Source organism: Macrotis lagotis, chromosome 6 (assembly GCF_037893015.1).
Source record: "Macrotis lagotis isolate mMagLag1 chromosome 6, bilby.v1.9.chrom.fasta, whole genome shotgun sequence".
Lineage (NCBI taxonomy): Eukaryota > Metazoa > Chordata > Mammalia > Peramelemorphia > Peramelidae > Macrotis > Macrotis lagotis.
In genome coordinates this window covers 165888193-165905854 of record NC_133663.1, presented here as the reverse complement: position 1 = coordinate 165905854, position 17662 = coordinate 165888193, and the positions used below count along the sequence as shown (strand labels likewise).

Genomic DNA, 17662 nt, shown 5'->3' with positions numbered 1-17662 from the left:
TCATTACATCTTTCTCACATGGAGCTCATTACACCTGTACTCTGCAGTTTCACTGCTCATCTATTTACTTTTGGGCATTTTTCAAAGTGTTGATATATTTCAAATGTCTACATGACAGGGAGTTTGGCTTATCTAAAGGATTATATCTTTTCCACAATCAAAGTGAAACCTTTCAGCATGAATTTATCAGTCTCTGAATTTAAATTCCCCAAGACTGGCAAGTATATTGTTCTCTATGAAGATAAACTAACTTTTTCCCCCATTTAAAACAAATGAACAACTAAGTAATTAACATAACATTATTACTTTTTCCCAAAGATTTTATTTATTTTGAGTTTTACAATTTCCCCCCTAATCTTGCTTCCCCCCCCACCCCGAAAGAAGGCAATTTGTCTGTTTATACATTGTTTGCATGGTATACAATGATACAAATTGAATGTGATGATAGAGAAATCATATTCTCAAGGAAGAAAAATAAAGTATAAAATATATCAAAATTACATAATCAGAAAATGGTTTTTTCCCCCTAAACTGAAGGTAATACTCTTTGGTCTTTGTTCAAATCCCACAATTCTTTCTCTGGATACAGATGGTATTCTCCATTGCAGATAGCCCAAAACTGTCCCTAATTGTTGCACTGATGGAATGAGCAAATCCATCAAAGTTAATCATCACCTTCATGTTGCTGTTAGGGTATATAATGTTTTTTCTGGTTCTGCTCATCTCAGCATCAGTTCATGCAAATCCCTCCAGGCTTCTCTGAATTCCCATCCCTCCTGGTTTCTAATAGAACAATAGTGTTCCATAACATATATATATATACACCACAGTTTGCTAAGCCATTCACCAATTTTAGGATATTTACTTGATTTCCAATTCTTTGACACCACAAACAGGGCTGCTATGAATATTTTTGTACAAGTGTTTTTACCCTTTTTCATCATCTCTTCAGGGTATAGACCCAGGAGTGTTATTGCTGGATCAAAGGGTATGCACATTTGTGTTGCCCTTTGGGGGTAATTCCTAACTGCTCTCCAGAAAGGCTGGAGGAGTTCACAGTTCCACCAACAATGTATTAATGTCCCAGATTTCCCACTTCCTTTCCAACATAGGTAATTGTCCTTTCTGGTCATATTGGCCAGTCGGAGAGGTGTGAGGTGGTACTTCAGAGATGCTTTAATTTGCATTTCTCTAATAAGTAATTATTTAGAGCAATTATTCATATGGCTATGGATTGCTTTGATTTACTCATCTGTAAATTGCCTTTGCATATCCTTTGACCATTTATCAATTGGGGAATGGCTTGGACATAACATTATCAATAGCATAACATAACATTTACATAACAAGGCAAGCTAATCTCTCCTTGAATATTTAAAAAAATAAGAGATATAAATGTTAGATATTATTCTGAATGATCCACTAAAACAAATTAATGTTTTTCATAAAAATTTTCATTTTCCTTTGAAAACTATTACCACAAGTATATCTGACATTTATGCAGACAATATTTTGTGTTTTAGATACTATTGTTTACCTTGAGACAATATGATATTAAAACAGAATAAAAGACTTCTCTGGTTTAAAAAACAAACACAACTAATTTAATAAGAAATATACAATGTCTAAAATTCTATAAGAAATTTAATAAAATAGATGACTCAATAAATTTCTACATTTTATTCATCTGACAAACATGAATTATTCAAAAATACCTGTGTAAAAATAAAAACATTTTAAAAATACTTATGAAAAAGAAATCATAGAAGGCATATATATATATATATATATCCATCTAACTATACATATATGTATTAAAATATATTTTGGTTTAAATCATCTAAATTTCTCACTGATCTTCCTCAACTATTTCAGACACATTCTTATAACAAAATGAAATGCAATGTTCTACTGCAGGGAAACTCCCTTCAATTTCTGCAGAGCCTGGAGAAGGTATATTCTCATGGCTCTTCCTTGGGGTCATGTTTATACTGTACAATTTTGTAATGCTCATCTTGCATTGTTATATGGGTACTGGTTTTTCCATTTACCTTGATATAACCTAATTGTGCTTACTTTACTTTGTATCTGTCCATATGAAAAGTCCTTTGACTTTTCCTTTTGGGCAGCTGGGTCATACCTTAGTTCCAAGGTCTTTGGACACGACCAGCATGTTCAATAATGAGAGTTCAACCAGGGGAGATGAGTAACAGGTTTTATTAACAGGCCACTACATCTCTGCCTTTGCAAGAAGACAGTCTTTTTTATACATGTAAGACCACTCTATCAGCCTCTTTTAGGTATGCCAAACAGTATAACTCAAAGATCACTCCCAGGCTTCCTCTTTCACAATAGATGTTCTCTTTTCTATCAACTTCAGTGGAGTAAGATAATGGTTAAGTAAAGAAGGACCAGAGCTCCTGAGTACAGAGCACACTCGGATATTTGCTGTTATCAGAGCATTCTGACCGTGTGCAAACATCTGGGTCTCATGTTTTCTCAAGAGAACTTCATGGCCAGCATTCTTAACTTTAACCCTTTACATCCATAGAAGTGTCTCTATGCTTATTTGTATTCATCATATTCATTTTTTCAGTCAATAAGCTTTTAAGTGCTTTATATATGATAGACTCTATGCTAAATATTGAGGAGACAAAGACACTTGTGGGAAGAAAAAGGGCAGAGAACTCTCACAAAAACCTTCCAACACTATTTGTGGCTTAAGACAGAAAAATAGTATGGGATAAGTATGAGAGTGATGAAGGGGGGGGAAGAATCTATAAAACATGATTCAGTAAAATTTTAAAAAGGAGAAAATAATTTCAGTGAAGGAGTGAATTAGAGTGAAGGAGCAACTGAGTCTATTCAGTGCTTGCATGTCATGTGTATGTAGAACTAATATGGTCAGAACTGCCTTTCAGGAAGATTAATTTGACAGTAAAGTGTATGTGTGGGGAGTGGAGGAGGGGGAAGGGAGAGAGAAGTCAAGGATGTCACTCAGATTGTGACATAAGGGTCTGGGATGGTGGTGTTACCCTTTATAGTAACCAGGAAGTTATGAAGTATAAAGAGAGGATTTAGGGGGAAAATAAATACAATTTTCATTTTTCATTAATGGTTAAGCACAAATTTAAAGGTCAAGTCACCTTGCAGTGGCAACTTCAGCTCCTTTGCTGTTTGGAACACATCATTCCATATGCTCCAGCAATTTCTGGTAGATGAAGAAAAGTCTTTTGTTCTTCTATATAACTTTTCTTTATATTTAAAAGTATTTTTTTCTGGTTTCCTGAAACATTTGTTGTTTGTTAGTTGTATTAGTAAATATTGAAAATTTTAGCACAGAATTTTTTTTAACTTGATACAAGTGGAGTTTTTTGACTGATTTTTAGCTTTTTGAGATTAGAAATTCTGTACAATTTCTTTTTTGTTGCATTATTATTTGTTTCTTGAACTTGCATGTTCAAGTTTTTTGACGTGTATTCTTCTGGGAAAACAATAACAATTAAGTTGTCACCTATCCTGTCCTTTAAATCAATATATTTTGCTTGTATGGAGATCATTTTTCTTTTAATGTTACTGAATTTTTTTGCGTCTTTTCTTCCAGATTGTTCTTTAGTTCTGTGGCTTTGCATCTCCACTCAGTTATTTTCTCTTTTGTTTCTTGATAAGATTTGTCACTTTGGATTTCAGGTTTTCTATTTTACTAATTATTTTTTATGCACAGACAGTTCTGTTTTTAACAATTCTTATTTCTTTTTTACATTATTCAGAATTCAGATGCATGCTTTCTTGGGATTCTACAGGTTCCTCTTCTTCATCAAATGTTGATTAATTTTACTTTTTTTTTGCAATATTTATTCATACATTTTTGGACTCTCACCTGATCTGGAAACCCTATCATGTTCTCTGCTACTATTGCTGTTAATAATATCTTCCCTGTTGCTTTATCTACTCATGCTTAAGGTCTTTAATTGAGCTTTGTTTTTTTTTTAAACAACTGGGATGGTAATTTCAGCCTTATTTTTTTATCATTCCCTACTGCTTTCTGACTTCATCTGAATATGGTTTTCTGTGGGCTAGATCTCCAAGTCATTATGCCTGCAATGCACTACCTTCTTTTTCCTTTCAAATTTCTAATCTTCAAAATTCAACTCAGTTGCAACCCATTTATAAATATTTACCTGATTGCTTCTTTCACTTCAGCTGAAAAGTATTATCTCTGTTTTAAATTTTCTAAAGCATGTTTTCCTAGATCTTCACAATGCTTGAATGGTTCCTTTTATTCTTAAGGAAATAATATAATAAGGATTGTTTTTAAAAGATTATTTTTGTGGACTATAGATTAGGAAAGAGACTAAGGGACAAGAAATCAATAAAGAGATTGCAAACCAAAAGAAGTAATAAGAGCTTGAAATACTCAAATGCTCACTTTCACAAGATCATAGACATAGTTCTGGAAAAGACCATTGAGAGGTCTTAGAGTTCAGTATCATCAATTTTACATATGAAAAAACTGAGACTTGGAAAGAGATAAAATTATTACTTCAGGGTCACATAGGTAGTAAGTAACATAAATAGGATATCAGTGATAACAAATATCCCATTTATAGAGGGAATAGTCATGATTGTTCATGAAGTTGAGGAAGCAAAAGAAATTTTAAAATATCATAAGATACACACACACACACACACACACACACACACACATTTATATAAACCAACTTAACCTGAAAACAAAATTATTTGAAATGATTGCCCATTTTCTTAAAATGTTTATATGGAAGTATAAGACTCAAGCGTAGGGCAGTTAGGTGTCACAGTGGATAGAGTACTAGGTCTGGAGTTGGGAATTCTCCTCTTCCTGAGTTCAAATCTGGCACTTACTAGCTCTATGACCTTGGCCAAGTCACTTAATCTTAATTGTCTAGTTTCCTCATCTACAAAATGAACTGGAGAAGGAAATGGCAAACAACATTCTCTTTGCAAGAAAACCAAATGGAATCGTGAATAATCTAACACAGCTGAACAACAACATCAGACTTCAAGAGTAAGTAAGATTTTAGTGACAGACTTAGTGTCAGGAAAATTTGAGTGTGAAAATTCATCAGATATTTTATTGATTATATGGTTCTGTGGTGAGTCACTTAATGTTTATGATTTCATTTACTTTATATGCAAAATGGAAATAATGATACTATCTATAATACACTGTTATTGTGAGATTCAGATGAAATGAGAATCTACTTTATAATCCTTGAAACAATATATAAAAACATATTCATAAAGAAGTTATCAGAAGAAGAAGAAGAAGAAAATATTAAGGTGGTAGAGGTGAAATTCAAAAATTTTTGAAATCATCTCTGTCACCCTAGGCAAGTCATCTGACCTCTCTGGACCTCAGTTTCCTCACTTCTAAAGTAAGTTGGACAAAATGGTTTCTGAAGTCCCTTTCAACTCTAAATCTATAATCCTATGAAATTAAAATTCCTCAGAGATGGCTACATGGTAAAAATGAATATTCTTTAATAGTCTATGAGTGTAATTTTCTAATTATAGTAAGAGATTAAAGAACTGTTTACCAAGATGATTTTTAAATAGAATTTCTTAATTGAACCTGTGATTTCTTTGATGTAGGGAAATTGGTGAGGAATTTCTGTACTTTCTCTACATTGGGTGTAACTTTGATCAGGTTAGACAGCCAGGGTACTTGAACCCAGGTATTCAGGTGTCAAGTTTTCAATCTACATCAAACTGGAACTCAAAAAAAAAAAAAACAACAGGTAAAAGTTATTCCAGGATTTACTAGCTTTTACATGAATCTGTAAAACAATATTGTTTTTTATTCTTTAATGTCAGCTCTTTTGTCATTGCAAAGTAATGTCACTAAGAACTCATTCTCTTTCTAATAAGCTATATGAACTGCAATTAGACTATCTGGAAAAAAAGGAATAAATTTACCTAGTAAGGATGTGCTATTGCCACAGAAATCCTGTTCAATATGAGATGAAATGTAAGTTTCAATATCTGGTATATTTGTGGGTTTTTTTTTTGAGTGTTAAACCACCTAGCTACCCCCCCCCCCCAACTGCATCACCTGGCTGTCCTGCTGCATTTGTTTTAAGAGCCAACAGCGTAAAGCTATAATCTGTTGAGATTATGATTTAATAATTCTAATTCAGAATTTCCCCTAAACAAGAGAAATTTTATAGAACTCAGGCACCTTCCTTATTACTGGATAGGAAGTCCATGTCCTCATACTACCCTGTTGAAGGCCACATGTTCTAGTTTCTGAGTGGAGGACTGAAAGGGAAAGGCAGGATTGAAGGCAAAGCTTGGAGTGGAGGGCTATTAAATTCGGGCCAAGCTGCAGGAAATAGGAGCAATGGGATGAAGGGTCTCTGCCTCCAACCTCCAACAAATAATACTTCTCACCTGAAATGCCCTGAATATTTACAGAAAATTGGGCCCCAATCAGAATAGTTACCTCATTATAATCTATTAAAAATCAGTCCTTCACTCAAAACTATTATTTATTTTATGTACTTATTTTAAATCTAGTCAACTGCATAAATTTGCTATAACATATAACTTTTACTTATTTCCATGACTTTCATGTAAGACATTTCAGTGTAATGCTTTAATAATATCAGAATCAGCAATTTTGATTTGGAAAATGAACATTAAGTTTCATCAAATGACCAAATTGGCAGGGATCCAATAAATCTTGAAAAACTGAGATTTTTCAGAAATGATCAAGATCAATTATTTCAATTATAAAGATATTCTATTATTTCCATTTTGCTTACACTTAGATCTTCTCATGTGAAGGCTAATTGCTCACTGAAGGAAACCCCAATCAAACAGCCATCAAGAAGGGATTACAGTCTAATGCAGGACAACAGCATAAAAGCTTTCCTCGTATGGGCAGCTAGGTGGTGCCATGGATACAGTGCAAGACCTGAGTCAGGAAGACCTGAATTGAAATCTGGTCTAAGTCACTTAACCCTGTTTGCCTTACTTTCCTCATCAGTAAAATGAATTGGAGAAGGAAATGGCAAAACGCTACAGCATCTGCCAAGAAAAACTGAATCAACCAAAATGATAACAATTTTATAGTACAAAAATAAGAATAAATATACCAGAACACAAAGATAAAAGCAATTTTCTCAAGATACATTTTTAGTTTCTATAAATGCCAGGTTTTAAAAATAACATACATTGGGTTCAAATCTGGTCTCAGACACTTAACAATTACCTAGCTGTGTGGCCTTGGGCAAGCCACTTAACCCCATTTGCCTTGCAAAAACCTAAAAAAAAAAAAATAACATACATGCCTCTGTATTCATATATTTGCAACTTGAAAATATACCCTAAAATTAAAAAGATTCATTCTGGATTCTATCCAAGGAGGACTTAGCTTCTTAAGCCCCAAAAGGCTGTGTTTATAATATATCAGTTTGCTCTATTAGAAAATTTCTAAAAGACTGACTTCTGGTTTTACTGGGGTTCTGTGGTTTATTCATTTACCCAAATATTCTGGATCTTACAAAGAAGATATTTTCTATCTCATTTAAGGAAAGAATAAGCTTGAGAAACTGGATTTTGCAAAATATGAAACATATACATAACTATACCAGATCACAGAAAGGTAAAATAGAACTGAAGATCATTTTTAGAACTATGGTTTTCACATAATCATTCAATATTCCAGATTTACTAAAAAAAAGATAAAACTTACATGAAATCCTGAACCACTGTTTGATGCTATGACAGAATGAATTTCATCTCCCATTTTGATTGATAGATTCCAGTTTGCCATTGTTGGCTTAAGGATTGGAACTCTAAATAAAAAAAGGAAAAGAAAAGCAATTAATATTTTCAGAATGTCCCCTCTTTCATTAAATTGGTCACCCCCTGCTTGAGTTTATTCAAAACTGAAATTAAGTTAATTATTTTGAGTCAAAATATATATGAAAGTAACTAGTTAAAAAAAATCCTACTTACAAAGCAGTCCCGAAATCATAAATAAGCTATTTTTATAAAAATATATCTGCAACTTGTAAGACATCTTCACAAAGAAACAATGTTAAAAGTCTTGCTTTCTAGGTCAACTGAAAAAAAAATTTAAACCATGTGAAGTATAGTATGAAATTCACATTTATATAATACTTTAAAAAAATCACAAAATAATTTCCTTGGATTACAAGAGCCCCACAAAGTAAGCTGTGTATTCCTACCCCAACAGTAGCAATGAGGAAACTGAGGCTCCAGCTGGTTAAGTAATTTAACCAAGAGCAAGAAACAAGATTTAAACTCAGGCATCCTGAATCAAAATCTTTTGCTTTTTTCAATTACATGATACTACCTAGGTTGAAGAATTCTTTTTATAGAAAAACACATTTGATGTTCCAGGCCAGAAATACATTTTCTCTATCCTTCTATGAGGAATGGAGATTTCTTAATTTACTGGAAAAGGAAATGACAAACTTCTCTAAAGATCTTTCCCAAGAAAAACACTCCATGGAAAGGACTGGCATGACATGGTCGACAGGGTCATGAAGAGTTGGATATAACTCAAAAACAATAACAACAAGTATGCAGAATAGAGATTCCCTGAAATCCAAGAAAATAGCAATAGAAAATACCAGTCCTCTGGTCTGGAGCATAGCCTTGAAGAGCAGAAAGACTGCAGGCTAGTAATTGGAGACTGGGAGAAGTCTGATCACTCAGAAAGCAGGTGAGATAAGGAGAAATAAGCAATACAAGATTAGAATTATCCATCAAGTACAAATACTTCTAAGGCCTAAGATTCCTTCTCTGTTAACTTCACAATCTTTCTTTCACATCTTTCCCTTCCTATTGTTCCAGAGCCAGGTTTTATTGACTTCCTATTTTAACACATTGCTTTGTCCTACTTTTGCCTTTCTATCAAATTTTAGAAACAAACATTATATACTTTTTCTCCAATCTATCCTTGAAGCACTCACTCATTTATAAGTTATGTACTGAAGTGTCTGTATGTTTTTTTGTTTTGTTTTGTTTTGTTTTGTTTTGTTTTGTTTTGTTTTGTTAAAAGCAATGAAACAGTGACAGAACAGGAGTGGGGAACCTCTTTTCAGTCAAGGGCCATTGGATGTTACCAGCATCATCCACAGGCTATTTTTGGCCAAACATTTTATTAATTAAACCCTAAAAATCTGTGTGAATTTCAAGTCCTAACTGGGGTTATCAGACCAATACAACCCCAGGGCTAGAGGTTTCCTACCCTTGTAGTCAGTTTTACTTCTTTTCTTTTCACCAGAGGTTATTAAACCTGAAACCATTTTCACAGAGATAAGAAATAGACATAGACTCAATTTTTCCGATTTTTTTCTCATGTCAATTTCCTTCAATAAAAGCATCAACTTTTCTATACTGTATTAATTTTCCTATCTTTAAAACATATAAATAAGCACCCTCAAAATTATTTTGTACTCAGCCTAAATTTCTTCTCTTTTCATTTTAACCAAATCAGTCTCCTCCAGATATTCAACATTTGTTAAATACCTGATGCAGCTAAGATAGGAGAACAGAGGAAGCCCTTCAGTCTAGGTCTTCCCACATTCCCATCCAAACAACTTTAAAACAATAACTCAATTCAAATTCTTTGGTGGCAGAGCCAACAAAAGGGAGGTGAGAAATTTCCCCAGCCCAAAGCAAAGAAAGAGGATGGAAAGAAAGGTCTGTGACACAATGGTAAGGGCTAGCACAGAACACTCATGGTACCAACGGTAGTGGAAAGTCTAAGAGGTGATGGCAAGAGCAGAAACGTGATCAGAAAGAGACTACAGGGGATTCCTGTGCCAGCACTGGGAACAAGACTGGGGGCAGTCTTTCACCTCACAGCTCCAGGACAGAAAGAAGTACAAATTGGTTGACAAAAAGCAATGGTATGGGGCAGCTAGGTGGCACAGAGGACAGAGCACCAGCCCTGGAGTCAGGAAGACCTGAGTTCAAATCTAACCTCAGACACTTAATAGTAACCTAGCTGTGTGGCCTTGGGCAAGCCACTTAACCCCATTTGCCTTGCAAAAAATTAAAAAAAAAAAAAAAAAAGCAAAGGCAAGAGGAGGAAAAGTGTTTTGCAGCCTCAAGGGATACTGTGCTCTGGGGAGTTCACTAAGAGCACTTTCTAGTTAAGTAAGGACATAGTTCAGACCCAGGACTACAACTTGCTAGGACGACAGTAACTTGGAGGCACTAAAAACTTGTAAATGCCCAGATTTTGCTGGGAAAACAGAAGAACCAAAAAGCCTGAAGCTCACCTGGGTGAGGAGAAGCCAATTTTAACAGAAAGTTCAAAGTCAAGAAACAAAATGAAAAACTGAGTAATTAACAATAAAACAGCAAACCAAATGAAATTGAACTAAACAAACAACATCAACAAAACAACACACTGACTTCAAACAACTATTTTGTTGACAAAAGAGCAAGGTACAAACTTAGAAGAATACAATCTGATGAAACAGCACAAGCAAAATGTCAGAGAAAAATTCTTGATAGGATGCAAATCGAAAAATAATTCCTGGAAAAACTAAATAGGAAAAAAAAAGATTTGAAAATTCAAATGATAGTGGTAAAGCAAAAAATTGGGAAAAGGTATGAAAGCAATGCAAGGAAATTATGAAAAGATAATTAATGACTTGGTAAAAGAGACAAAATATACTAATGAAAACGATGCTTTAAAAAACAGAATTAGGGGTGGCTAGGTGGTGTAGTGGATAGAGCACCGGCCCTGGAGTCAGGAGTACTTGAGTTCAAATTCGGCCTCAGACACTTAATAATTACCTAGCTGTGTGGCCTTCAGCCACTTAACCCCATTTGCCTTGCAAAATCCTAAAAGCAAATAAACAGAATTAGCCAAATAGAAAAAGAGGTACAAAAGCTCACTGAAGACAATCATTTAAAAAAAAATTACAAATGGCCAAATGGAAGTTAATGACTCAATGAGACATAAAGAAACAATAGGGGTGGCTGGGTGGTGCAGTGGATAGAGCACCAACCCTAGAGTCAGAAATGCCTAAATTCAAATCCAGCCTCAGACACTTAATAATTACACAGCTGTGTGGCCTTGGGCAAGCCACTTAAACCCCATTGCCTTGCAAAAACCTAAAAACAAACAAAACAAAACAACAGAACAAAATCAAAAGAATAAAAAATAGAAGAAAATATGAGATCTTATCACAAAAATAATAGACCTGAAAAGACTAAGAAATTTTAAGGCACTCACAAATGCAGAAAAGCAGAAATAATGAATGCATCTGTTTCAGATCACAATAAAATAAAAATTATATTCAAAAAAGGCCTTAGAAGCATAAATTAAAAAATTACTTGTGAACTTTAAAAATCTAATATTAAAGGAGAAAGATTAAGGAGCACCTTATAGCAATAATAATTTCATTAAAGATAATGATAATAATGAAGACAACACACCAAAACTTCTGGGATGCAAGCAAAGCAATACTTAGGGGCAAATTTGTTTCAAAACAGTGGACCGAGAAACAGAGATGGAGAGACAGAGGGAGAGGAAGGTGGGGGGAGACAGAGAAAGAGAGAATATTATACATCATAACAGCAAAATTATAATGATGATCAACTTTGAAAGATTTAGCCACTTTAATCAATTCAGTGATCCAAGATTACTCCCAAAGACTCATAGGGGAAAAAAATGCTATCTCCATTCTGAGTGAAGACAAGCATATTTTTTTTTCACTTTACTGTTCTTGCTTTTTTTCCCCCCCCAATAAGGCTATTGTAATTATCTTTTGCATGACTTCACATGTATAATTGATAACATGTGGTTTCTCAATAGGTGATGGAGGGGTTTGAGGGAAAGAGGGAAAGAGCTGGGAGCTCAAAATTTTTTTCTCTTTTATTTAATATTTATTCTCATTTTGTACAAATAATGTGTTTTATACATTAATGAAATATTCTTGTTTAGGAGTAAACGAAATACACCCCCCATAAATATAGACTCGCTTAAGCGATAAAGTAAAGGGGACAGAAAAAAATTAAAATTAAAAAATATTAGTAATAATTTTAGGTATGGCCAGGTGGCAAAATGGACAGAGCACCAGCCCTGGAGCCATGAGCAACCGAGCCCACATCCAGCCCCATAAACCCAACAATCACCCACCCATTCGACATGCAAGCCACCTGAAACCCACTGCCCTGCAAACCACCCCCCAAAAAAAGGAAAAAAAGAAAAAAAGAAAAAAAGACCCCAAATAAAATAAAATAGTAATAATAGTAGGGGTAGCTATGCGGCCCCACGCAGGCCACCCAGCCCCATTTGCCCTGCACCCCCCCAAAAAATAATAATAAAAAATGTGCTTGAGTCTTTGTTCCAACACCAACAATTCTGTTGTGAGTGGAGCACATTCTTTATGATAAGTCCATCACAAAAATTACTTCCATATATTTCCATCACTGCCATAGCTGATCGCAACTCCCTCCTTTCTTATTTCTCCACTACCATGTACTATATTTTCTCTCTCCTTTCACTCTGACTCTGCTGTAGTGTAGCTGAGTGGCGCAGCAGACAGATCCCTGGCCCTGGGGCCAAGAGGCCCGGAGCCCCCATACCACCCCTTAGGCCCAGCATCCACCTGGCCCTATGGTCCCGGACAGGACATCCAATCCCAGCCCCTTGTAAGAAGTAAAGAAGAAAATGTTTTATATCTGACCGCTCTCCCCCCATGGTCCATCCTCTCCTATATCCCTCACATCAACCCCCTTCCCCATGTACCCTCCTTCATACTCCAGATGACTATACTCCATTGAGTATATATGTTGTTTTCTCTCCTAACCACCTCTGATGAGAGCAAAGATTCACTCATGACTGGACCCCCGCAATTCCCTCTTGCCTTCCCCCCTTCCATATCATTGCAAGAGTTCATTGTAATAAAGAAAAATCTTATTATATGAAATATCTTGGCCTATTCCCCCTCTCATTTTTCTTCCTCCCATTACATTTCCCTTTTTTCTTATTGACTCCATTTTTACACCACATTTTATCCTCAAATTCAGCTTTCTCCTGTGCTTCAACTATAAAAGCTCCCTCTACCTGCTCTATTAACTGAGAAGGTTCATATGAGTATTATCAGTGTCATTTTTCTATGCAGGAATACATGCAGTTCCTCATCATCAAGTCCCTCATATTTTCCCCTTCTCCTCCAATCTTTATGCTTTATCCGAGTCCTGTATCTGAAGATCAAACCTTCTGTTCAGCTCTGGCCATTCCAACAGGAACATTTGAAATTCCCCTGGTTCACTGAAAGTCCATCTTTTTCCCTGGAAGAGGACATTCATTTTTGCTGGGTAGTTGACTCTTGGCTGCATTCTAAGCTCTTTTGCCTTCTGGTATATTGTATTCCAAGCCCTACAGGCTTCCAATGTAGTTGCTGATAAGTCCTGTGTGATCCTGACTGCAGCTCCACGATATCCAAACTGTGTCCTTCTGGCTGCTTGTAATATTTTCTCTTTGACTTGGGAGTTCTGGAACTTGGCTATAGTATTCCTGGGGGTTGGTTTTTTGAGAGCTCTTTCTCGGGGGAATCGGTGGATTCTCTCCATTTCTATTTTGCCCTCTGCTTCTAGAATATCAGGACAATTTTCCTGCAATAATTCTTTGAAAACGATGTCAAGGCTCTTTTCCTGCTCATGACTTTCAGGTATTCCAATAATTTTTAAATTATCTTTTCTAAGTCTGTTTTCCATGTCAGTTGTTTTTTCAATGAGAAGTTTCATGTTTTCTTCTAATTTTTCATTTTTTTGGTTTTGAAGTATTGAGTCCTGGTTTCTCGTAAATTCATCAGTCTCCCTGAGTTCTATTCTTTGCCTTAAGGATTTGTTCTCCTCAGAGAGTTTTCTTATCTCTTTTTCCATCTGGCCAATTTTGTTTTTTAAAGCATTCTTCTCCTCAATAACTTTTTGAACTGTTTCATCCATTTGACTTAAGCTGGTTTTTAAGCATGCTATTTTCTTCAGCATATTTTTGGATTTCCTTGACTAGGCTGCCGACTTCATTTTCATGTTTTTCCTGCACCTCTCTCATTTCTTTTCCCCATTTTTCTTCTAACTCCCTCATTTGATTTTCAAAGTCTTTTTTGAGCTCTGTCATAGCCTGATCCCAATTTCTGTTTTTCTTGGAGTCTTTAGATTCAGGAGCTTCTGCTTCCTCATCTTCAGACTGAGTATATTGATCCTTCTTGGGATCATAGATAATGTATTTATCAATGGTGTTAATGTATTTCTCAATGGTGTTCCTCTTATTTCTCTGCCTGCTCATTTTCCCAGCCTTAGCCTGTTTTGGGGGTGCTTCCTGAGCTTTTGGGACACTCCCATAAGGGTCTCAGTGTGTGAGGCTCTGTCCTCCCTCCTGGTCTGTGAATGACCACAAGCGTCCCTCTCTGCCATGGGGCTGGGGGGGGGGGGGCGGCCCTGCTGTTCTACGGAGGGGCCCAGACTGCGATCAGGATCTGAATGTGTTCAGAGCCCCAGAGTCCTATTCCAGGGGCAGAGCTCTGCAGTCTGTCTCTCTCTCTCTCTCTCTCTCTCTCTCTCTCTCTCTCTCTCTCTCTCTTCACTCCCCTCCCTAAGTTCAATGGGTTCATGCCCTGGGGGCTCCTGCTTACTGGCTCTGCCTGCTTCTGTTTCCTGGAACTCTGTTGAGCTGGCAGCTGCTCTCTGTGTGCCCTGAGAGCTGGGCTTCACATGCTCACTCCCAGGGTCATAGCTCAGGAAACTCCCCCACTGCTGTGAGCTGTGGCTCCCAGATCCTTGGGGCTGCCTCTGGGAGACTGAAGTTCTCTCCCTCTGGCAGGCCACCCCTCTGGTGGGCCGCCCCTCTGACCCCAGGGAGCAGAGCCTTTCTGCTCTTTTCCAGGTTACCTTGAATAGGAGAACTGTCTCACTGGGTCCCTCTGTGGGTTCTGTCTCTCGAAAATTTAGTTAGAGTCCTTAGCTTAGGAGTTTTATGAGAGAGCGCCTAAGGCATGATCTGTTCTTGTCTCCATCTTGGCTCCGCCGCCGAGCTCAAAATTTTTAAGAATATATGTTAAACATTCCCCAATTGACAAATGGTCAGAGGATATGTAAAGGCAATTTACAGATTAGGAAATCAAAGTGATCCATAGTCATATGAAAAATTACTCTTATTAGAGAAATGCAAATTAAAGCATCTCTGAGGTACCACCTCATACCTCTCAGACTGGCCATATGACCAATGTTATAAGGGATGTGGAAAATCTGGGACTAATACATTGTTTTTATTTTTTTAAGATTTTATTTACTTTGAGTTTTACAATTTTCCCCCTAATCTTACTTCCCACCCCCACCCTACCACAGAAGGCAATTTGCCAGTCCTTACATTCAAGGGTTGGAGACTTACTAATTTGAAGAGTGTAAAGTGTTCTGAGAGGGAAACAACTTAGAGTGCTAGGCCTAGAGATACTTACTAGCCGTGGGTTTACTCTTTGTAAAATGATATGGAAAAGGCCATGGCAAACCATTCCATTATCTTTGCCAAGAAATGACAAATAAAGTCATAAAGAGAGATCATGAAGAGTTGAATAAAACAAAACAAAACAAAACAAAACAAAACAAAACAAAACAAAACTAAAAAGCAGTAAGAGAACTTTAACATTTCAAACTGGCATATGTAACTGAAGCTTAACATGTTGAAAACAGAAAACATTCCTTCCCTAATCACCAATTATTCCATGTCTTAATTTCCCTATTTCATTCAAAGGCACCAATTGTTTAAAAAAAAGCACCAATAAAGCAGGTTTTCATTCTATCTAATCAGTTGATTCCCTTAATTCTACCTTCACCACTTATATGAGTTCTTTTGCCTTTACCTACACAAATACCACCATAATTTATCACCTCTTACCAGGACTTCTTAAATAACCTCTAACCTGGATTTCTTGCCTCAAATGTCCTCCCCACTTCAAAGTCCTCCACATAGCTTTAACAGTGATTTCCTTAAAGTATAGATCTCACCATTTTGCTTCTCTACTCAAGGAACTCCATTGGCTCTGTAATATTTCTGAAATTAAATGCAAACTCTTCTGTCATTTAAGCCTTTTACAACTTAGTTCTAACCTATATTTCGACCCTTAATGTATATTACTCTTCTCAAACTCTGTATTTTCAACCAAACAGGTATTCTAAAAAGTCTTCAATATGTAACACTATTTCCCATTGCAATGGCACTGCAAAGGCTATTGTTACCAATGACTGGAATGAATCACTCTCAAAATGTATAATTTCCAACAAAACTTGGCTATAGTATCACCTTTGATATGAGGTCTTTCGGGATTTCCTCCCAGCTGCCAGTGCTTTCCTTTAAAGTGAATGGGAATTTTCCCAGATTGAATGTAAGTTTCTTGAAGACAAGCAATGATTCTTTCCCCATTTTTCTAATTGTGACATCAATGACTAATAGAAACCAGATGATTAAGTGCTTCATGAGAATTATCTGATTCTCTAACTTTGCAAAGTTAATTTTCTTCTGAATTTTTTTTAAGATAATACTTCTGATGATTTTTGTTCTTTTTTCTACATAATGTAATATAATGTAATGTAATATAAATGACTTTGTATGCTTAAATTCCAGTTATGGTTGGTTTCCAGGTCTTGCTACATGGCAGTAAGATCACTGAGAAAGTTTTTTGGAATTTTTGGTCTACTCTTTTAAAACTCTTTGACATATGTTAAACTTACTTAAGAAATGAAGACAGTCATTAACAGCAACATTGAGTGATGAGCAACTCTGATGGACTTACTTATAAGTTAAGGCGACTCAAAAGGACTTGTGATATAAAGTACCATCCACAGAAGGAACTATGGAGTCTGAATGCAGGCCCAAGCTTATTATTTTCAATTTTTAAAATGTTTTATGTTTATGGGCTTTTTTCTCTCTTGGGTTTTTCCCCTTTTTTGTTCAGATTCTTTTTATATAACATGATTAATATGAAAGTATTTTAACATGGTTATGCAAGTATAAACTATATTAGATTGTTCTCTGTAAGAGAGAGGCAGGAAGGAAGAAAATGGGAAACTCAAAATCTTACCAAAAATGATTTGCATGAAGTTGGGAAAATAAAGAACAATTTTTAAAAATTAAATAAATGGTAATAGAGTCAATGTCTTTACTTTCCCTTTAGTTTTCGTTTTTCAGAGCTAATATTTTTCCATAAACAGATTGGGTTGGATTTGCCAAAATGCTACAAATCAATCAAATACAATCAATATTCATCTTTTCTTTTCTTTAATATTTTGACCTATGCTCTTAATGTACTATGGTGCTCAGGTGGTGAGTTGAGATTGGAACAATGAAAGAATATCTCAAAAACTTGGGACTCAATGATAAGGGACAGAAAAGTTTTAATGGGCAGGTGTAAGGTTATTGCATGCAGACTCATATACCTAGAGAAAGAAAGGAGCAGTGGAAAAAGCTATGACTTTTATAGGAGTAGAGATGTTCTGGCAAAGGGGTAGGTGTCAGGACAGACATAGTGTAAAGGATTATGCCAGGATGTTCAAGAATTAATAACAAAGACTCATTTTTCAGGAAAAGAGAAGCAACAGTTTGTTACTGGGATACACTTTCTTGGCC

The 17662-nt window shown here is 35.8% G+C and overlaps 1 protein-coding gene across 3 annotated transcripts in view; it reads right to left on the bottom strand.

The window, feature by feature from the left end:
• Positions 1 to 17662, bottom strand: part of PCCA (propionyl-CoA carboxylase subunit alpha) — a 556428-nt gene that overhangs the window by 154025 nt on the left and 384741 nt on the right. For all 3 annotated transcript variants that reach the window (XM_074191968.1, XM_074191970.1, XM_074191969.1), the window contains exon 19: positions 7739 to 7841. In XM_074191968.1, coding sequence (XP_074048069.1) covers positions 7739 to 7841 — 103 coding nt within the window. The remainder of the gene's footprint in view (positions 1 to 7738; positions 7842 to 17662) is intronic.